The 23,882-nt window shown below is 42.7% G+C and overlaps 1 protein-coding gene across 1 annotated transcript in view; it reads right to left on the bottom strand.

The window, feature by feature from the left end:
- PDGFD (platelet derived growth factor D) overlaps positions 1 to 23,882 on the bottom strand; it is a gene marked incomplete at its 5' end in the record, with an annotated part of 92,663 nt that overhangs the window by 34,416 nt on the left and 34,365 nt on the right. Inside the window, one exon of the mRNA XM_019528532.1 lies at positions 15,782 to 15,983. Within this exon, the coding sequence (XP_019384077.1) occupies positions 15,782 to 15,983 (202 nt within the window). The remainder of the gene's footprint in view (positions 1 to 15,781; positions 15,984 to 23,882) is intronic.

The raw sequence follows: 23,882 nt of genomic DNA, 5'->3' as shown, positions 1-23,882 counted from the left end.
GATGAGGGGGTGGGGTGGGGTGGGGTGTGTGGGGGGTATGGGTGCATATGTGGGCAGGTGTAAATGTGGGGTGTGGGTATATGTGTGGATGTGGGTTGTGTAGATGTGGGGGGGTTGACGTGTGGGGTGTGTTTGTGGGTATGGTGGGGTATGTGGGGGAGTGTATATGTTGGGTGTGGGTATGGTGGGGGTCAGGGTGTGGATGTATGTGTGTGGGATGTATATGCTGGGGTTTGTGGGACAGTTTTGGGTGTGTGTACAGGTATGGAGAAGGGGTAGATTGTGTGAGGGTGTGTGTGGGGAGGTGGTGGGTGTGTGGGGGGCTTCCCCCCACCTGCTCATTGCAATGGGGCTCAGCCCAGCCCCTCCGTGGGTGGGGTCAGGGGGAAGGGGATCAGCACTGCTTGCCTGGTTTGCAGCATGCTGCAAAGGGCAAGAAAGCAGCTGCTGCTGGCCAGCAGCAACAGAAGCCCCTGGAGAGGGGACAGGGGTATCATCAACTTTCTTAATCTGTGTCCCACACTTGGCCAGCAGGACTGCAGCCGAGCCTGTGCTGGCTCCGGGTGCTGTTGCTTCTCTCTCACGTGCCAGCCTGGCGGGGCTGCACCAAGTGCATGCTGCTCCTACTACTGTTCCCTCCTCTCTTGTCTGTTCCTGCCTGCCCATCAGAGCTTTGTGAGCAGCCAAGCTCCTTCACGCACCTCCCTTCCCCTCCATCCACACATGCTACCCCATGCATGTTACACCAGGGTAAGCTGCAGGCAGAGCCTACCCCACTCCCCTCAATGTTGCAACTTCCCCTCCTTATCTGCTGCCTGAAATGCTGCAGCAGGGACAGGAGAAGGAGTTGCTGGAGGATGGGGGAGCCCAGCAGTTCCCTGGGCAGCAGCGGCAGTGACAGCAGCAGCAGCAGCAGCCGCCTGCTCAGAAGCTTTGCTTGCTGGTGGAGGAGGCTGGGAGTGCAGCACGCTCTGCCCTGGGGAGGATTCAGCCCCAGGCAGAGTGCAGCAGGGACAGCTGTGAGTGGGGCCACTTACAATTAATTGGTGGGTGCTTGCCTGCAGGCCGGATCCAATCAGCTGGCACTCAGGCCCATGGGCCATATTTTGCCCACCTATGCTTTATACTATTTGGATGTTGTGACTGATGCAGATTGAGCGTTCCCACTTATTAAGCAGTTTCATGCAGACAGCACATTTATATGAGTCACACTGTGGCAACTGCAATTAGCCACAGTGCTTAAATTGCCAGATTTAAATGGCAAAGCACTCCCTTGTGAACAGTCTGTGGCTCTGCCATGTACTGTGTGCACTAGCCTGGATTTAGTGACCTTCAACATTTGATTGACACCAGTTTTCTTTATGGGGTCTCTTTTTTCAGGCTTTTTCTAAGTTAGGGCCACAAAAAGAAAGGGTGCTGTGTTGATGGGCAGGTGTGGGGGGCTGCTGAGGGGTTTCAGTTTTTTTAGATTGATGTGATATGTGTGGTTTTCTCACTGATACTTATGGCAATATGCTCAAGCTTTAGGCTCTTAATTATGTCCCTCTCCCCCACCATCATTACCTACCAAGGAAAAATGATAGCTATTCCAAAGTAAACATACTAAAACTCTCAGGATCTACATTTGAGACATAACAATCTTGATTTTGGGGACTACTGAGAACTTACAGATAGTTCTTATCTCTATAGTTTTTACTTAGAGTCATAAATGCTATGAACTCTTGAATATTGCCCCCTTGATATCATAGAAAATGAGGGTTGGAAGGGACCTCAGGAGGTCATTTAGTCCAACCCCTTCTCAAAACAGGACCATCCTCAGGGCTTCCCAGGGCTTTGTTGAAACAGGCCTTAAATTGGTAGCACAGTTCATATTTAAATGGACAAACTGGCTGCATCTACATGTTCAGTTAATGAACATGATTAAATTCTGGGGCTTATTGCGCTGGAGTTGATTACTCCCAGGTGCTGTGTCTTTATGTTTGCCTGGGCGCACAGCACATTGAGGCGTCAGGCCCCCCAGCCTGCCAGCCCAGGGCTTCTCCCCCCAGCTCAACGTGGTACATAAGGGTTGGTTGAGGCACAAGGGTGCTTCAGCATGGGGCTAGCCTACAGGCAGCCCCTGCACTGAAGCACCCTCACACCTCAGCCAGCTGGGGCAGTATCTACCCGTGTGCTGCTGCAGAGTAAAAACTTTGCAGCAGTACAGTACTTGTATTTAGAAGTATTCTTCCATGGAGTTAATTAATTTACTCTAGCCTAATAGGGGTGCACATGTAGATGTGCAATGTTTACTGCCCAGGTGTGCAGTAAATGTCTTATTTAGATGTCTCCATGTGCAATAATATGCCTGAACTTTCTCTGCAAAATTCAGGTTCATTAAAGCACTGGTCAGGGCTGGACCAAGAAGAATTTCCTGCTGTAATCCCAGCCCAAAAACCAGCCCAGTTCCAGGAAAATCTGAAAACTAGAAAAATCACAGAGGATGGTGTGGGGTGGCCCAAGAAAGATTTCCACCTCTAATCCCAGCCCAAAACAAATTCCTTATCTGAGCCCGTGTACTTAGTACAGTGGGCATAGGGGGACTGTCAGTTGGCAGTCTGGCATCCACAAACCACACCTTCAACTGGGCAAGACCCTGGCCAGAGATGTCCAGGAGAGTCCCTCGGTGGCACACAGGAATGGTGTCAGATTGCCCGCAAAGCATTTCCATCTAATCTCAGCCCAAAAGCCAGTTTCATATTTGGGGCTCTATACTTAGTACAGCAGGCATGGGGAGGTTGTCAGTTGGCAGCCTTGCACAAAGACATCAAGCTTTGGGCTGGGCAAGTGTCTGGTCAGATAAGTCCAGGAGAGTCCTCCAGTGCCACAGAGGCACGGTGTGGGGTGGCCCAAGAAGGATTTCTAGCCATAATCCCAGCCCAAAAGTGGTTCCTTATTCAAGCTGATATATTTAGTGCAGTAGGCATGGGGGGTGCTGTCAGTTGGCAGCATGGCATGCAGAAACTGCGCTTTGGGCCAGCAGGGTTCTTTGGGACAATCCTCCAGTGGCATAGACAGCAAGTTGGGGGTGCACCCTGCCCTGGCTGGCCACCAAACCATTGCCAAGCCGAGTCTTTCTCTGGTCTTTCTTGTCTTCCCCCCACCCCCCATTTTTTGGCAACGCTTATTTTAAAGCCCCAAGACGGGGATCTATTTGAGCTAGGCACTCTTGCCTTTGGGGATTTGCTGAGGCACTTTCAGACTTCGGGGATTAATGGAGTCACCAGCATTGCTAGGTGATAGGGAAGCTGCCCATTCCAGCACTGCCCCTGCACCCTTTGGCACCATGCAGCCCATTGGGCTTTGCAACAAGGGTGCACACCAGGGGTTTCACACCTCATTTGTCAGCCTTGCTGGGGTGCTGGTTTTAGGGTGACCTCAGTGGTCACCCAGGCAGTTCCCTCATTGCCAGGACAGCTCCCCCTGACACTGACCATGGTACTGTCTCCTTATCTCTCTGGACACAACCGTGTCAACCCAGGGCTGACCCAGGTACACCCAGCTCTGAGTGTAACAGTCACATATAACAGTGTATGGGGAGGGCTATGATGAAATGTTATATGTGGCTGTTGCACCTAGTTCTGGGGTGTATCTCAGCCCTCCCCATACACTGTTATATGTGGCCATTACAATCCAGAGCTAGGGACACCCCATGCCATGCCTCTGGCACTGGGAACTCTCCTGGACACCTAGCCCAAAAACCAATTCCCTATGCAAACCCATATACTTAGTACAGTGTGCATGGAGGGCAGCATGGCACGAACAAACAGCATTTTGGGCCAGGCAAAACTCTGGTCAGAGATGTCTGGGAGAGTCCCCCAGTGGCAGAAAGTCATGGTGTGGGGGGGGCCTAAGAAAGATTTCCATCTCTAATCCTGGTCTCCCATCTCCATCTCTAATAAGAAATTCCTTATTCAAGCCCATATACTTATTACAGTGTGCACAGGGTTGTCAATCAGGCCATGCTTTGGGCTGTGCAAGACTATGGTCAGAGGTGTCCAGGAGAGTCCCTGGTGGTACACAGGCATGGTGGATGCAGGATATTAATTTACATATTATTTGGTAAATATGCATAGCTAATGAAATTCTCTCTTTAAAATGTGTAATTCATTAATAAGAAGCTTTTATTGGGTATAGATTAGCTTTGAAAAAAGGAACTAGGAACCAGGAATAAGGACCTGGGAATTAAAGGAACAAATTGCAGCCTCATGAACCATAGCCTGTAGCTTTGGCGTTGGCCACCCCAAAACAGTGGATGGTGAGAAGGCCAGTCACTGCCAGCCAGGGGTCCCTGCCCCACACCCCCAGGGCCAGTGAGCGGGGGGGAGGGGTTGTGTGGTGCAGATGTGCCTTGACCTTCAGTAGAGGCAGGCAGTTTGAAATTCAGGGAGCAAACCGTAGCATGTGGCCTGGGGTGCCCCAAAACAGTGGATGGTGAGAGCAGGCCACTCACTGCGAGCAGGGGGTCCCCCACAGCTGCAGGCCCAGGCAGAGGGGGGCTGGCAGGGAATTTTGCAAGTGAAATGTTCCTGGGACCTCAGAAATGTGGGGGGTGGCTGACTGATGAACAGAGCAAATAAAGTGCACGGCTTACAGCTAAGCAGGCTTTTGCCAATTCTGGGAGAGAACCTTAACGTATGGCATTGGGTGCATGTGTGGTATGGGTCAGGCAGCTCTGGGAATAGGCCTTGGCATACTGGAAGGTAATGCAGGAATGGGGATTTGTCTCTGTGGACTGCTTGCTAGGGCATGGCTTCCTCTATTCCTAATGAGGTAAGTGACAACAAAACAATAATATTGCTGACCCTAAAACAGTCACATCACAGAAGTCTGCTTCTAGAAGAGGAAACTATATGGTTTATTGAACTGGGCTGGTGTCTGTTCAAACTGTTCAAAAGCCAGGTTTGGAGGTCTGCTTCAAGGCACAGACTGATGAGAGCTGTAATCTTTGTGGCAGGGGAACCAGAATTGACATGCAAATAGGGTTACTGTGAAATACTGATAGGACAATGCACTGTCAGATTTCAAGAATCAGCTCATAAAGCAGACCTAGGGTCCTTGGACTCTATGGCATAACATCATGAAACCATGTCTGACTATGAAAATAAAAAAAAAAAGACAAAGAAAATTGCTCCATCAAAAAGAGTGTGGTCACTGACTTGTCATGCTTTGGGGTGCCTCTCACTTCAAACCTGCAGTCCCTGCCCCCCAGCCCTGCCAGTGCCCTCACCCAGGGCCCCAGCCAAAAAACACCTTCATTGGAGCACTGTTAATGCAGACAAAGCAATTCAAAGGGGGTCTGGGTTTGTGGCTGTAGCCATGTTGGTCTAAAGACATAGGCAGGCAAGGTTCTTTGGGTAGATGTGATATCTTTTATTACACTGAGTAGTTGGAAAAAAGTTTTTGGCAAGCTTTCAGGTGCAGTCACCCTTCTTCAGGCATGGGGAGTCTCTGCTGTTTTGAGACGCCGAAAGAAGCTAAAAGTGTGGCAGGATGTCAGTGAAAATGTAAATAGGGTCAGCAGTCTAGGACTGGCCAGTTGCTCAACTGGTTTTACAGGTTCTTTTGAGGAATCTTAAGGTAATGGTCTGAGTGGGGACAGGAAATGGTCCTTTCCAGTCCTACAGGAGGCACAATATACAACAATAACACAGAAAACATAATCATGCTTTACAGCCAAGCAACTACCCACCCAGTCCTGCCGGTGCCCCTCACTCCTGCTGGGGTCACCTTAGCTCTGGGGTGTAACGGCCACATATAACAGTGCATGGGGAGGGCAGAGATGCACCCAGCTCTGGGGTTTAACAGCTCCATTTAACAGTGTATGGGGAGGGCTAAGATACACCCCAGGGCTGGGTGCAACGGCCACATATAACAGTTTAACACTGCCCATACCATACACTGTTATAATTGCTTGAGGGGCTGGTGGGTGGCGCAGGTGGTAGCCCCTACCCCCCCCCCAGCCCTGCCTGTGTCCCTGACTCCGAACCTGAAGCCCACTGCCCCACCAGCCCTGCCAGTGCCTCTCGTTCCCAGTTAACTTGGAGCCCCCTAACCCATTTGGTGCCCCTCACTCCCTACCTGCAGCCCCCTGCCCTTTCAGCCCAGCCGGTGCCCCTTACTCCTGACCCACACACCTTGAACTCCCAGAAAGAGGCAGCAGTATGAATGTCAGGCAGAAGAATGGCAAGCAGACAGTGGTCAAAGGAGGACAGGGACATGCTGCTGGGGACAAAGGCTTAGAAGGAACAGGAGTACTCAAGAAGAGGGGCAAGCTTAGTGGGGTAGAGGACAGGAGGGGGAACAAGTATTGAAGGGATCTGGTTGTAGGCTGGGGGGTTTTGACTGCAGGCGATGATGATCTGCCAATGCAGCAGTTAAAAGACTGACATGCAAATAGACTAAGTGATGAGAAAATTCCTCTCATTGAGCCTGGGCTGTTTTTTTCTTCACCTCAACCCACACTATGCCCCTACTGTGCAGGGGTGGGGGTGTCAGTTCATGCTGGTCACTGTGTGGTGATCACAGGGCGGGGGGAGTGGGGAGAGGGAGTTGGAGTAGGGTGATCATGGCCCCCCCAACCCCACTTTGGGGGAAGCTGTCCTGGGTGCGGGATACCCAAGGAATCCTAGTCAACCTCAATAATAACCTCAGGCCACCTCCATGCTGGTGCTCAGCTTTGGAAAAAATCCTGCTTTTTGATGTGAGGATACAAACAACAGGAGACACAGGATTCTTTCTGTTTTGCATAAATATTCCTGTAGCAATGTTTCCATTCAGGCTTTAGCCTGGATAGCCTGGGTGCATGATACCCAGATGCCAACACACAGGGAGGTGCCAGGGGGCAGGCACCCAGACCCTTTGTGTACCTTTGTGTAGCCCTAAGTGTATCCCACACCTAGTGACCAGTGCAACACGCCTGCAGAAAAAGTGGAGGGCGGAACTACTTTGGGACCCAGCTTGGGTAGGGGGGCAGCCCCTTTGGGAGGCCTGTGTACAGACCCACAATGCCAATCCAGACTTGTGAGGGGGAGGCAGGCAGGCTCACTCTTGTGGACCTTTGCATGAAAAGATTTCCCTCCCCACCCAGCAGCGCTCCGTGCAACAAGCAAGAGGTGCCCAGAAAAAAGCGTGAAGCTTTGCATGGGGGGTGGGCAGCACTGCATATTGAGCTCAACCTCCCCTCACCACAAATGCATACATCTCAAGCACAACTGCCAGTAATTTCACCCCGCCCCCCCTGAAAAGCAACCTGGCACAATCCAAGACAATAAACCAACCAAAATATCAAAAGGGCAGGAGGGTAAAATTGTTCTGATGTGCCCCCTTAGCACATTTTACTAGTTATACCATAACTCATTGCATGGTAAACCACATCCGAGTTACTGAATTAGTCATCATTAACCAAGTAAGGAAAATTAAATTAGGAGCATTTTTAGTGGGTAAATGCTGATTACATAGACAAGTGCCCCTAGGGAAAAGTACTGAAGTTAATTTTTGACACTGCCCCACAGATTTGCTTTGTTTGGTGAGACAAACTGAGGAGGTAACACACATTTGTAAAAGAGTATCCCTTATTCTGATAGCATCATACAGACACTTGAGAACTGCTCCAAGAGTTTAATTGGCTTTAAAACACAATTTGTAAATCCTTAACAAAAAAGCACAATTTATCTGAAGAACATTCTCTGCAGAAAGCTCAGATATGTCTCCAGATTGTCTTACTCTATGGAGCGAGTTCATTTCCTCATGCGTATAACAATGGGATTTTACAGTACAGTCAGTTTCACGCATCATTTCACTACTGTGACTAAAAAGTAACTGAGCCTTGGTGTGACTGGTGTGAAATCCTGCTGCTTTACTTATCAAAGGATTGAAACCACACGGGTCCTTAATTTAAAACTAGAACTAAAAAGGTTCTTCAGGTGGATGCAAATATCTTCCAAGTATCATTACACAATTTCTAGATAAGAGATTCAATTCCTAGGCAATTTCAAGGAAGATGGTAAAAAACAAACAAACAAAACAAAGAAAAACAAATACACAAAACCAGAGCAGCATGCTGTATACTAAACCCTGACTTTATGCCCATGCTCAAGTCCATCCCCGTTTAGGACAGCACCTATTTGATTAACTTGAAACTTTGATTTCAGTGAGATTCACACACTGCTTACAATCAATGCTGTGCTGCTTGGGGAGGTTCTCTTGAATCTAGAGCTCAGGCTAATGCTGCCTCTTATTTGGAAAGTCATGCTCTATTTTCAGATCCAAATGTGATCTTGTTTTGCCCTCTTTTAACACACTCTTAAATACTATTATTGTCCGTATTACAGTATTACCTTAACATCTCACAATCCAAACAAGGAAAGGCAGTGCTGTTATCTTCAATTTGCAGATGAGGAAGCAAACCACATTATCCTGTCTGTTATCTGCTCTGTGAGGAATAAGCCTCCTTCAGCATATTATTGGACTATAAACCCAGGCTTGTTTTGCTAAAAATTCTAACACTTGTCCACTTTCAGATAGCTCAATAGAGATATGTGCAAGTGCACTTGCACACTTATGGGTAGCAAACTCAGGAGCGCAGTGAGCTCATGGAACACCCCAGCCAGACGGGCGGAGGCGGGTGGGGGCTGGGTATACTGACCATGGTAGACCGAGGGCTGGGGGAGAAGGCAAGGGTGATGGAAAGAGGAGTCTTATCTGTCCAGAGCAGCTGCAGTGGCAGCTCTGGCAGGAGCCCCATGACCAGGATTCCTGGGAGAAGACCCTGGTGCCCCATTCACCACCCTTCCCTCCACTTCCTCCAGGATATTCATGCTGGAAACAGAGCTATGCTTATTCTGGCAAAGGCTCCCAGGAGCGGAAAGGGGGAAGAACCAATCTGCCTGCACCATTTGCCGCCTAGATACAATTTTAGGAGCAGCACTGTGCTGCCTGGCTCGTACAGCTTGGCAGGGGCAATGTAGGGGTGTGATAAAGATTCATAGTGTTCTCCTCATAGCCTGGACAGGTGTCCTGCTTGCCTTGTCCTAGTTCACTACTGGGTAAACCATTGACAAGTCCAAGTGATACCATGTACAGTGGAGCTACCAACTCTCATTAGAGGTTCAAAATTGTGGATACACTAGCAAAGGCTGAAAAATAAAAATCCAGAGTTGGGGGGTGCAGGAGGGAGAGAGATCTGTATGCATAAGTCTCCAGTTTGATTCCAGTCTGACTACGCTCACTCCAAGTAGGACATACAGCTCATAACAAAAAGACTGTGCTGTCATTTGGATTTTGAACTCTTTTCTAGCAGTAATCATTTCCTCTTTTACATGATAGGATTTCTCAGAAAGCTAAATCCAGTTGTAGATTAATGCACTTCCAAAAATCCAGATTCCTTTAGCATAAAATTGTATATCAAGGATATGCCAGGCACTGCTGGGATATGAGGTGGCTCTGTGGCTGAATTTGAATCTTTGAGTCAGCCCCACATTTATACCAGTCAAATCCTCCAGTGGCATACGTAGGCATAACTCCATGTATCCATCATGAATAAACTTTATCAATTAAGTTATTCTGCTTTATATCGATTGAGAATTGGGCTCATACCTGTAAGTTTTCAATAAATATGTCTAATGATAACCACACTTTTTTTTTTTTTACATTTTTAATTATGCTACATTCAATGTAGCTGAAATGTATTTCATAATTTCAAGATTTATCCAAGTCTTTCTTGGTGACAGGTAGAAGAAAGGATACTAACACTTGGATTTACACTTGAATCAGAACTCCCACATTAAACTCCAATACAGCAACTCCTATTTAGGAAAAGCAAAAAGTCAGAAATATCAATGGGATTAAAACTGTCCCTATGAAACAAGGTTCAGAATGTATGTACCTATTATAAACTAGCACACCAATTGTGGGGGGAGTAGCAAAACAGGCCCAAACTATCAGTCATAAATAGGTGCAACTTCATTGAAATCAACAGAATTGAACCATCTTATGCTAGTGATAAAAAACAAGTGTAGGTTTCACCAGCCTTTAAACAGGTTTACAACAAAAGCTTTCTGTTGCACTGAAGCATGTTTTGAGTGCCCCACAATAATTGCGTATACAGCAACAAGGAAAATCCAATTCATCACAGTGGGCAAGAGCATGGCTAGTCAGTGGGTCTGACGTACAATGTGAAATGATGTTGGACAACTTACGCAATGTAGATAAACTGGTTTCTGATGATGGATTTTAAGGATCGTTTCATGTTTTTTAAGGACATGCTATAGGATATACTTGTATTTAACAGTTATTTGAGAGGGCATTTAATGAACTCACAGCATATATATTTGACACGAACAGGCATTTTGCATTTCCGATGTTGTATTCAGTGTTGGATGCACTGCAGCTTGCTGGCAATTATCCCAGAACTTTTCAAGGAAGAGCACTTGGATGTTTGCAGTAATTTATTGGCTACTGTTTGCCAATGTCTGAGAAACGAGATTCTTAACTTCAAATTTTAGTTAGGTTCTTCCTAGTTGTTTTTAAGCAATGGTAATTAGGAGCTATGGTAAGTGTATGGTGAACTTGGAAGTTTTAGAAATCTGTTTGCCTGTTTCCTTATGGAAATTGGAAATATTCCATCCAGACATGTGGTCAGTATTTTGCTACTCATCTTTCTACTCCTCCTCCAGAGCAATCTGGCAGTGAGAGTAAACGTTTATTTATTTAACTTGTAAAGCTGTCACCATAGACAGATGTTATTTCAAGAATGTCCCACCTGATTCATTTCTTCTGATAGCCAAAGGCTTTTTGCATACTATTTGCTAAACATAAAATAAGCAAAGAGAGAAAGTGTAGGGTCATAAGTCTGTGTAGTCTCTATTAGTGCCAGAATGCATCCATGTGTGTTCCTGTTTACTGAGATTATTTATGAAATGGATTTTCTTTTTTGAAGTTGACCCTTTTCTCTACATATCTCCTTCAGACCTTTCATTCTGCTTCTATTTTGAAACATATTTTAAGCCTGCCTTTTTTCCCAGAACCTTAACATAATGCCCGTTTAAAATCAATAACTTTGCTCTGAAAAATTGTCTTATTTTTTTTACTTCTAAAGCAATTATATATATATATATATATACACATATATATATGAGAGTTAGGGATTTTTAAAAACTTACACTCAAACTTGGTGAAAAAGTTAAATGAAGCATAAAGATTGATGAAAATTTGTCTAAAAGTAATTGCATGGGGTGCTTGCTCTCTTTTTATATGAATTATTGTATTAACTAGTAGTAAAAGATGTATTAAATAATAAACTAGTTCTAATATCTATTGAAGAAACTGTTACAGTGAGAATAGCCACATTATCATGACATTGAAGTCAAGTGTAAGCTACTAAGGAAATTGCGAGGGGAATTATTGTTCAAGAGACATAATGAAAATTGTATGACCCTCTCTTTTTAACACTTAGGAAGAACACATTTAGAGTTCCTTATTCTAAAATATAGATGTAATTACCAAATCTAATTGAATATATCTAAAATCAAGGGTTATTTCAATCATTTACCTGTCATATTTCTTTATGGAGGAAGGATTTTTACCTAGTCCATCATTTAAAGATTTTGAAAACACAAATGCTTATTTCATAATAAGCTTCCTTATGAGTAGCAAAATGCAACCTTCAGGGCACATACATAGAATCAAATTTCAAACAGGCATGATGACATTATTACTATATTAATATATACCTAACTTAAATACTGTAAATCAAGGTTGTCCAACTGGTAACCCATGAGGGACTAATGTGAGGCCTTCAGTATCTCACCTGGTCACTGTTTCCTCATTGCTTTGGCTGCAATAGCAGCTGGAGTCTCCAGACTCCCCCTCCCTTTTCCAGCTGTCACTTCCTGCCCTTGCCCCAACCCCAATGCGGCAGTATAGGGAGTTAAAGGTGAATCTGGGGTAGGCGGAGAAATCAGAGTTATGTACGGAGGGATTTCACCCATATGGTGCAGCAGTAGGGTGGGGAGTGGAACCTGCACAAGTGTGTGGCACAGTGGTGGTAGGAGAAAGGAAGTGCCCACACAGTACACCTTGTACATCCCATGTGTGTGCAGCCCCTGCTGGTGTGGCCTCCAGGGGCTTAGAAGTTGGATAGCTCTATCGCAAATAAAGAGTAACCATATCCAAGTCAATGGAGTTATACCATTGTTATAGAGAGATCAAATACACAGATTTAGAACTTTCAAACATTGTAGAAATGTCAGAAAGTTTTGAAATACCATACTCTTTTATCGCTTCTATTCTGATCCATAGCTTCATTCTTCATGGACTGACAAGTTTAAAAATATTATAGTTTTATGAGACATTTATGGAATTGTTCTGCTATTGCAGTTGATTATCTAGAAACACTACTTGCTAAACCCAATTTTCAAGAACTGTTTGGCATGGGCAGGGAGTCAGATAACAGTGAAGTCACTAGCAATTCACATATATCATTTATGTGACATGTTCTGAAAATGCCAAGCGTTACCCAGGGATTACATCAAGTTGTGCTAATCTGCCTTTGAGACTGTTCTAGCCAAAAATAAAGTACAAAACCAAACTGGAAGTAAAGAAAGATACAAATCTGATATAAACAATGATACAATCTATTGTTCATTCAGCTATAAGATTACTTCAGTGCCTGTAAACAAGTCCTGGATTTCACACAGCCCATATTCAAAGACCCCAGTGCATTGCTACCTTAAATGATGTTATTTTTGTATTCTGTAAATGATTCTATTCTCAAATAATTTTATTTCTGTATGAAATTTCTGTACTCACATTTCAACATGTAAAACTTCTGCACTCCTGGCATATTAAAATTATGTGTATTTCTTGTTATCACTAGTTTATAACCAAGGAAAAGAATTTTGGATTGAATTTTTTGGGAATCTGGTTTGGGCAGGGCATTGTTGGTCAGAGTTTGCCAACAATCAGGTAGTCTGTGCTTTGCTTGGAACAAAGGTGTCCATGGATGCTTTTATGTTTTTCATTGTCAGCATGAAAAAAAGTCAATTAAAACATAAATTGGCAAACTCATTCCTTCTTCATAGCATTTTGCCAGGAGAAGTAGAATTCAGTGGAGAAATTGTAATGAATGTAGGTTTCCTGCAGGCAACCAGGAAGATCAGATAAGTACTTGGAGTCAATTTGATTGGGCTGGATAAAACACAGCATACTTTGTTTCAGATACAATACATTGTGCTGGCTCTGACTTGATTTGAGTGTTGAATGCAGTCTGGATAGAAGACTTAGTAAAGGATCAAGGTTTCTTGTCAGGCTATATTAAAAACAAATCAGACCCTTCATGCCTTTTGTATACATTTTCATCAGGTCTGAATCTAGTCTGGGAATGGTAGACACATAGCTGATTATATTCCATACATTCCAAATGAGATCAGATTATATCAGATGTCAAGTTCAATCTAAATGGAAGAAATGTGGCCTTAGTTTTCAAAAAAAAATGTGAAGGCTTTGGCTGGCTGTATTTTTCAGGTACTCAGATGGAATACCGTAAAAGAGCCTGATTTTCAGAGGCTGTATATGAAGTGCTTTCTAAAAATCAGCGTCCTTCAAAAGTTGAGCACTAAGGTATGAGACAACCACTACAACCATTTGCTTTAAAAATGTAGAATTATAAGTGTAACTTGAACTGAAATAGGACAAGGCCTCAAATTCTATTACTTCTGATGTGCCTGAATGACAGTTTTTCAGCTGTGTATGTGGTGCTTTTGGCAATTCTTTTACCATGCAGTATGGATACACTAGTATCCACACGGCTACTGCATATATGCTCATTAGCCTGTCTACTGGATGGACAAACATGCAGCTATATGCAAGCCCAACATCTATATGTATATTTCACACTGGCAAAAGCCTTAGGATAACAAGGACAAGAATGAGCTTCACTTTTTTAGACCCAATAGCAGAGTGATTAGCATAATCGAGATAAAGGAGATGCAGGTTTTAGGTCCCCCTGTCACAGAGAGAACTTGAAGCTACACATTTTCAGCTGTTTACAGTAGCTCTCCAACTGCCATACCAGAGGTTAGGTGCTACCCGACCTTTCTCCAACCCTCCTTTTGAGCCTGGCCCCTGGGGAGACAAAAGTCAGAGAAATGGACACAGGAGGAAGAGAACAAGCAAGGGGGTGCATGTCTTACTGAGACTGATGCAACTCTTAAAGAGGGAACAAAAACTTCCTCACTCTTCTCCATCCACTTTATTCAATGATTATTAAATGCAAGGTTCAGTAGCTCAGCTTCAGAAGGAGTGCTCGAGAAGCGCTGGATCATTCCTAATATGTAATGTGGATGCTACAGCCCACCCTGTGCAGGGAATTTGGAGCAGCACAGGCCTAAAATCTTTCTAGGTGCTTGGGGGGTGGGGGGGAGAATCTGGGCTTTCCATTTTTTGAGCAGGTGCCCTAACCAGTAACTGGGGCTCAAATATTAGAGGTCCCATGGACTTGTTTTTTTCTTAGCCATGTACTTGCCCAGCCAGTGTTCAGCCTACTGAGCAGGTGCAATAGCTGTGTGAATAATTTCAGGTATAGACTGATTGGGTTACAGTCACATTTACAGTGCCTGTAAGAGGAAAATTAGCCTTTAGGCAAACAAAGGGAACAGGACTGTCCTGAAAGGGCTTTTCTCTTGGAGGTCATCTACAAACAGCATTTCCAGTACTGGTTCTAAAGTACTTAGCAGACAAATCCCAGGTCTTTCCTTGCACAAAAGAAAAATTAAAGATAGTGGAAGTTTAAAAAATGATGGTTTTGCAGAATCAGGTCTGCAATTTGCAGATTGTTTTAGAAAAGTTATTTGTGAAATCATATATGAATGCATGTATATTGAAATTGTAATGTAGGCTATTATTATAAGAACATTTATAATTCAAACTAAATTGTATTACATATAGGCTACTGGACTCTATAGTGATGTTTGCTCAGAAGAATTATGATAGAAACTCATATCTTTTCCACCACAAGGTACAATTTCAATGGACACAATAGTGGCATGACTGACCCTTCTGATCAATGTTCCCCATCACTATTGGTTTGTATCACCAACTTTACATTTAGTGGACAATTTGGAGTAAGGGAGGAAACAAGAAACATAATCCAGAAATGCATGCTTTGTTCAATTGCAATTAAAATGCTGAACCATACTAATGTTCCCCATCAACATAATGAAAATCAGTGAGATGCTTGCATCTTAAAAAAACCAGCTGCATATACAGGTGTTTGTACCAGATGCTTCCCTAAGCACAATATGATAAAAATAATTTTTCCCCACTCAATGTAGAACAGTCTTAAAGCAGGATATTTAAAGGAGGATGATAGTACAGGTAATTAGAAGCCCCATGCCTTACACACAATATAATACTTTAGTGGGAAGCTGAAAACCATCTGCCCTGTACATATATAATTTCAAGTGCCTGTGTCTTCATTTGTGAATTAATCATACTGATGGGCAGAAGCCAACTTGGTGACTTGGGTGACATCTTAATCAGACAGACTGAAAATATTTAAGGTTCAAACTCTCTCATCCTCAGAGCAAGTTACAGTCTATCACAACTGCGATTCATTCCATTGACTCCAACTTAAGCGAGGGTATAAAAAACTGGACTTGAAAATCAAATAAGGAACACTGGTAAGAAGTTTAAAGGAAACAACCAGTCTTAATACAAGAATTCATACTGTGGCTTTCCCTACCTTTGGACTTTCTGTCATGGTAGCTCCTGCCTCGATAGTGATGTCCAGCATCTGTGTACAGATTTTCAAGATCTTCTTGCCATGAATCCGGATTAAAGTGTTTGAGTAGCTCTTCCACAGTGTCAAATGCAGCAACGGTCTGGTCTAGAGCTTCCACAGTGAGGGTAGGGTCAGTCACTGATGGAGAGGGATAGGATACCCCCTAAGAGTGACATACAGCTCAATGTACTTTGAAAAATTATAGCATAACTCAATACAACTGACAGTAGGTACTAGAGAAGCTTTTCTCAATAGCTGATTCACTCTTGCAATGGAGACATTTTCCCTGATATTTACACACCATTTTTCGCCACCTTTTAAAGTCTTAACATTGGTTGTGCCACTGCAGGTAGAAACAGATGGTGATTTTTGAGTGGGATCAGTTGTGTGCTGGGATGTGTCCTAGCACAGTGATCCACTTCACTGGCATCTATAGAGTCACTGGGACCACTGTCCCAAAGGGTTGGGTCCCTACTGCTCCCAGGATTCAGAGGCCCAATCATACAGGATGGTGGGCCAAGGTGCTGCTTCCTAATTCAAAGCACTTGTCTACAAGTGTGGTATGCGAATCCCCATATGAGGAAAGGTCCTACTTGCAGATGTGTGCCCTAAATCAAGGTACAGCAGTGAGATATGTGCGCTGCAGGATTCCCCATTACGCTCAAAAAGTAAACATATGGCCTCCCATTTAAAGCATCACAGACTGTGACAGCTTTTGATCATACCACCATTTTTGGCCCTTGAAGTGAGTGCAACAAAGGGCTAGGACATTATTTGCTCACAATATGTGCTACCACAAACATTTTTATGGTGGCACAAGGAGGGCATCTATTTTCACCCTGTCTGATGAAGAGCAGTGAAGCAGCACGGCTTTCTTCCCTTCTAAATAAGGGCAGACACTACAAGAATGGGTGGCACTGATGCTACTAGAAGGGGTTAGCCATTCCAAGAGACCATGCAGGGTGGGAAAAAGGCAGAGTTAGGTTTCTACTTCTCTCCCTGGCACGAAAATGAACAACTTCTCTCAGTATGCATGTAGACAAAAATTTCACTGAAATATCCATACATTACTATCTTAGGTATTTAATATGGTGGTCATTACTGCAATATCTGAATGCACTGGAATCCTTTTGTTATTGTCCTGAGACTCTTTATGTGACGCATCATGCGCCCATGCACTCTTTTTTACAGGCTGGCAATTGTGATATACAGAGTCAAAAGTCATCACCACAAAGGAATTCGAGGGACTGAATTCTGGTCTCCCAAGCTAGCAGTCTAACTACTGGACCATCCGTTCTCTCCTCAGTCCCTTTGAATTTAATTTAATAAGGCCTCAGAAAATACTTCAAAATTTTGGTCTCTGATATTAACAAATAAATCTACTTTAGAAGGCCAATAAACTTGAGAAAAATTGCTGAAGTACGTTAGAAAATTGTACTGCGAATTCTAACCAATCAAAAAGTGCAAAAATTGAGGGGATTACCACTTTTGTTAAACGTCGTAATGACTAACAAAATAAAAACAAGGATGTTACTATGGATTTAGATCTAAACACCAGTTTTTGAGGCATGCAGCTTGTACTGACTTCAACCGAAGTCAGTTCACATCTAAGGGAAAATTTCACATGCAAGAGTATGCATTTATAATGACTAACTTCACTTTTAGTAGAGCAAACTGTTTACTTTTTCCGTAACCTTCTTTTCAGTTCACAAATATTCAACATTATACTATTCTACTTCCCCTCAGTTCTCATCTTTTCTCTGCTCAGTGTGAAATATTCACTACAGATATGTTACTTTCTTAAGTGCCACCTCCACTTTCATAAGCACTACCTCCCACTCTTCATAAGTTTTAATTGTTTTATTTCTACAAAAAATAGCATATTGCACAGTACTTATTTTCAGACAAGATAGTACAGGAGTTAGAGCATTATTTTTAAATAAAAAGATCAGAAATAGAAAAATGGGGGAGGAAAAAACGCATCACTTTCTCCTCAAATCCTGGATCTGAAGCGATGGAAACATAGCCATATAGCTTAATGTCAGATAACCATTCAAAGTCCTCACTAGAAGGCTAATTATGGTCTGAACCTGCAAGGCCTACACACTGTTAATTTGTAATTAACTGTAGTTAGGTGAGCAGTCCCATTGTAATCAGTGGGGCTACTCATGTAAATAAACCTTCTCACTTATTTGCAGGAGTGGAGCCTGTCATGACTGGAGCACTAACTTTACTGTAAATTTAGTCCTTTTAAATATTCAGTCCTTTAAATAAAATCTGCTAGATTTAGAATCTTTAATACAACTTGTATGGCTGTAAGTATGAGCCATCCAGATTATCAGGCCCCAGAGAGAAAAAAAAATAAATATCACAATGCTGTGTTGCCAAGCAATCAAGAAGAATTGCAGTTTTCTAACTATCACAACTACACTGGCAGTTGAAAATGGGTGCATATTATTAAGGTTCACCTTTGTACATATATGTATATGTACACATGTATACAAGGTACACATACATTTTCTGTACATATATGTATCCAGATAAACCTCAATAATATGTACCTATTTTCAAATGCCAGTGTAGTTGTAGCTTATTTCATATACTTAGACAGACAGACATACACACACACTTATCAATATCAAATACAAGGATTTTTTTTCAGTGAAAGTAGCTTAGAATTTATTAAGCCTTCCCATAGAGACTTCATCCAAAATAAGTTTCAGAGGCCACCCTTCTGCAACTGCAACTACAACTGTTCTACAATCCAGTGCTAAATACAGCACAATGCAGAAGAGCCTAGAAATTCATGATCCACTAAAAGAAAAACCATGCAACAAAGAACCTCAACTGACTTCTAAGAAATTGGGCATAAAAACTGTCAAATTGATGGGAGCCCTATGAGAACAAAAAATTCTCTGTAAGTGAAGTGAATAGTGTGCTGTTTAAAACAATGCTACAAGAAATTCAATGTGCTGGTCACAGTCATTAAATGTCAGTGATTACTTGCAGTATATTTTATATATATAAAAAAATCAAAATGCAATAAAATATCACAGGGTATTTATACATCAGAAAACAAATGGGTAGCAACTAATTTATAATCCCAAGCCACCACTGGAAAAAACTCTAGTACAAAGAGTAGAGAAATAGGAAAAAGATGCAAGAATGCTGAGTAAATACCAAAATTGTAAAGAGGCTGCCCCTTGTTGTGATGCCCTCTACTAGGGCAACTCAAGCACATGCAATTGTGTTGTTTGCTACAGGCTGTTTTCTACATGTTGTTTTCTACAGGCTGTTTTCTACAGGAAAAGTAGAAGAAGCCCCCTCAAAAGTAGGTAGAAGCCCTCTCAACAATGGAATTAATGCACTATCTCCTGTGGGTTAAGTGGTAGGCACCAGAGTTTGATACAGAAAGGTCAGGGGGTTAAATCTACAGTGCCACATGTATGTGACTGAGATGATGAGCATACGGTTTTTATGTGTTATGCCATGCATTTTAGTACATTCTGTGGGCAACTGGGAGATCAAATTGGCAACCTATAAATGTGCTCAGGGATGGGATGGAGATGCATTTTAATTAGATTGGTTCCTGAAGAGCTCCTCTAATGAAAATGCCTCAGTGTCATATATAATAAGTTCCTGCACATTTAAAAATGGCTGCAGGATACTTTAACTAAAGCTCATTCAACGAGCTTTAGTTAAAGCACCTCAGTGGCCATTTTTAAACCCTCAGGGGCTTATACACATGACACAGCAGGGATGCTACAGCGTTTTAATTAGGATGCAGATTAATTGAGTCTGCTCTGATGCCTCCTAATTAAAACACATCAAAGCACATATACAGGCCCTTGTTGTAACTTTGTAGCACATTTCAAACTTAATAAAAGCTGGGGAAGATTTCACACCTTTTGTATGAAAGCACCTACATAAGATTTCTGAAAGAGAAATTTGCACATCTAGTTCGCATACAGAAGCAAGCTTAACATTCTCAGAGTGATGGGCAAGAATTATCAGAGGAATTATTACAGCAGTTCAGATAACTTATTGGCAGCTGCATCATGGACAGACCCAAGAGCAGGTTCAAAGCTGCCAACCCAACTGCCTCTCTTTTCTCCTGCCAAGAGTTAAATGTTAGCTTTAGAAAAAGATTGAGCCCCCTCTGTAATCTGGTTTCTGTGACTGCATCCAAAGATTGATGAATAGTAAAATATAAGAGGCTAACAACTACCAAGTAGCATGCTTCTTGTTGGTGACTTAGAAACAGTTCAATATTTTGTGACTGTTGTAGGACCACTGGCAACACTTTTCTTATTAGTGCCAAACCATTAGCTACTTTGGTACCTAATACAACTCACTACTATTCTATTAAATCTGGTAGAGTCTTCCTATGCTACTGGGGATGTGATTGCAATTCAGTGGGAAGTTTAATTATCATTTGATCAGATTATACACTGCACAACAAAAGATAAAGGCTGGACCTAATTGTTTTTCTGGGGCAAGAACCTATCCTGAGGATTTTTTTTGTGGGCTCTGGCATATGTGGCAAAAGGCAGATGGTAGCAGTGTTTTCTTAAGTGTCCTGAGCAAAAACATGAGGTGTGATTAAGTGGTTTGAGTTCAAGCCTGGGAATAGGAACACACATACTTGCTTACCCCAAAATTTCCTTTCCACAAGGAGCAAAGGTCACAGATCTTCTTACTATGCCTATTTGTGGGTTTGACAGGGATTTTGAAGCTCTTGATCATTATGGAGTGGAGGAGCACATTGCTTGGCCAGTGACTGATGTGTCAGAGGTCTGCCATTCAGCCATGCTCACTAAAGCCCCTTTACAGAAGCTGAGGATCTGCTTTGCTGAAGAATTAAGAATTCTTCAGCTGTAAACCTGGCCCTACTACTGACTCTTTCTGTAGTCTTGGGCAAGTTACTTAACCTCTCTGGTTCAGGTTCTCAAGCTGTTAAATGAGGTAAACAATGCTTACTACCTAATGCTGGTACACTTGGGGTTAGAGGAAGGAAAGATGGTTTTTTAGTTAGGGCAGTAGAGTGGCTCAAAGAGACACTTCATGAATTCTTCACTTCCTATTAATAAAATAGAAAGTGCACTTTCCTATCTCACAGAGCTGTTGGGAGGATAAACACATGAATGATTCTGAAGCCCTGTGGGCCCCTCTCCTAGTGTAAGTAAAGGCATGATGGGATCTAATGCGTAATGTCCACATTCACACCTCTGCCATGCAACGTGCATAGCAGGAGGCATGCCTGTGGGAATGTGGATGCGATCCTATCACACCTTATGGTTGGTGCATGGGGAGCCCAATCCTTTTGCACCAGCAAGAAGTAAGTTCCTGTGGCTGGGAGCCCCTCAGCTGACAGGACTCTCAGCCGCAGGGGTGCCCCACACACCTCTAAAACTGGGAGAACATAGATGATACAATTTTCCAGGTGCGGGGGTACACCAGGCACTCCACAGCACAGAGACTGCTGCTGCTGCAATCTGTCAGCAGGGAGGGCACCCCACAGCAGCTGCAATCTCCCAGCCATGGGGGCACAGACTACACACGCAAAATATAAAGATGGAAAGAAATCAACTACAACATTATTACACATACATAACACTGCATTCCAGCAATAACTTTAGAGCTGGCTGGACCTTTTTAAGACACCATAGTTAATTTATGTATGTAGGCAGTCTAATTGTGCAGTTAACCAGGTAATAGATGTAACATTTGGAGGGACCGATGGTAAGTGGCCATACAATGTATAGGGGAAAACCCCCAACTAAAGGGATTCAAACATGAAAAAAAGCTGTAATCAATGATGTAATCAATGTTAACCCCTTATTGTGGTGAGAGCAATTACTAAAATGCCATTTTCAGTGTAATTTGATCACATTCTCACAGCCATCTAAGGAGACTTACCTTACATTTTCTAATGACAATTTACAACATTCTGTGTATAAATATGGTATCAGATAAAAATGCATGAATTCATTTTAAACCCTGTGCTAGAATGAAACAAGTCGTCATTCTCCAAATATTTGTGATATCTTTTTCATGTAATGTCTGGTAGAACCAGGCCTTGATAATACTGATACTCAGAATTAAGATTCACAGAGCAACTACTCCCAGGATCTTAAAGCACTTCATCATGGAAGATAAGCATTCTTCCGAGCTTTCATCTCCCCTGTCAGTTCTACTTCAGTCACAGCCCTCTTCCTATGGTGTATGTAAGAGAGGCTGTCAGGAGAATCAGTATTGTGAGTGGGGCACTGGACAGACAGTAAGGTATCGCAGAGGGTCTGCCCCACTACCAAGTCTGCTCCTGGCATTTTCCTCCCACACACTGTGGATACAAAATCTACATTTTGCTTAAGAAATGTTGTTGGGCTGATTTCCTATTTGATAAAAATCAGATAATATGAATGAGGGATAAGATTTTTAATAGAATCTGTTTTTTAAAGTCAGATTTAATTGTCCAAAATGGAGATTTAAACTAGGATCTTTCGTCACTAGTTATATTAAAAAAAACAAAACAAACAGTTTTATATTGACTGTTGAAAGGGTAATCTGTTCTCCTAACAGCTGGTTTTTAAAGCTAATTATCACAAAAATTTACTTTGGTGTAGAAATACTATAACTCAAAACTTAAAACAGTCTGTACTTATTTCTGTACTGAGCTGGACTTAAGCCATACTGCCTATCTTTTCTTGGACAAAACAGTAACAAGCTACTTACTGAGACAGAGCTTGTGACAGATTCCCAGTTGGTTTCTGAGGCTGCGGGCTGGAAATCATCCTAAATGGGAAAAACCCACAGGAAAAATCACCGTCATAGCAATGTCCAGAAACAACAACAGGCCTTAAACAATGCCTCTGTGGCTTTGGTCCTTTGCCCTTTTAAAACCTCTTCCAAATAAAAGCACTCTGCCGCATATTTTTCCTACCCCCTTATACATGATATCATTATTTGCCTGTAGAGACATTTTTTTCATTCCATTTAAGAAAGGCATTTGCAAGTTTTTTGGGGCAGTGTCTGCTATTTATTATAGGTTTGTTCAGACTGGGTGAGCCCTAGCAGAAAAAGGTTCAACCCGTTTGAGGCATTTAGGTATACAATGAATGTTAAATAGCAACATTTTTCTCAAACATTATGGCAACCACAAATTTAAATTACAAATCTTGTTATAAAAAAACTAGACACCTATCAGTAGAGATTGTTTATAGGTTGGATGGCTCTACGGTAATAGGTAATAATTACTTAAATTGTTTGCAAGCCAGCTGAAGATAAATACAACAGTACACAAGTATTACTTAGTTCCATTACAGTTTTGCCCATTTCCACTTAAAAGTGTATTTACTGAAAGCATCAAAAAACGATGAAAGGAAAGCTGCACCAAATATAATGGCTCTCTCTCTTTCTCTCTCTCATACTCATATATATATGATAGAATGAATTGTTATATCTTCCTGTTGCAGTGCAACCTGCATATGCCAGCTGGTTTGAGGGAACTGGGAATTGGACACAGACAGCTAAATTTTCAATCCTCATAATAGAACTACCAAATAAATGCCATTTAAAATAAAGGGGTAGGTGGAACCTCAGCTACACCAGTTTACATTAACTATGGCTCTACTACAGATTTGTTTGTGTGTTGGCAATGAGTAAAAGATACAAACTGGCTGCCAGATCTTTGGCTGGATTAAATCTGCTTTGCTCTACTGACTTCACTTCCAAGCAGGAACACACACACATGCGCGCATGCGTGCACGCACACACACACACATGCTTTTTTCTGAATGTGACAAGAGAAAATTGAACACACAGTATGCTAGATCATCAATAAATCTGTCACAGTTTTCTCTCTCCCTCAGTCAGGAAGGAACCTAACTACTTTCAAATAGTCCATGTAGTCAATATAACAGTCTTCATATTGCTAAAGGAGAAAAAGGCATCTTATATGTCTTAAATTTTCCAGAATGTATAGACATTATGGCTGGAAGGGGCCTCGGGAGATCATCGAGTCCAGCCCCCTACCCCAAGGGCAGGAAGTCAGCTGGGGTCA

This window comes from Crocodylus porosus, unplaced genomic scaffold, assembly GCF_001723895.1.
Source record: "Crocodylus porosus isolate Cpor-Errol unplaced genomic scaffold, CroPor_comp1, whole genome shotgun sequence".
Classification (NCBI taxonomy): domain Eukaryota; kingdom Metazoa; phylum Chordata; order Crocodylia; family Crocodylidae; genus Crocodylus; species Crocodylus porosus.
Note: the sequence above shows the minus strand (reverse complement) of the source record. Positions and strands in the feature narration are given on the sequence as shown.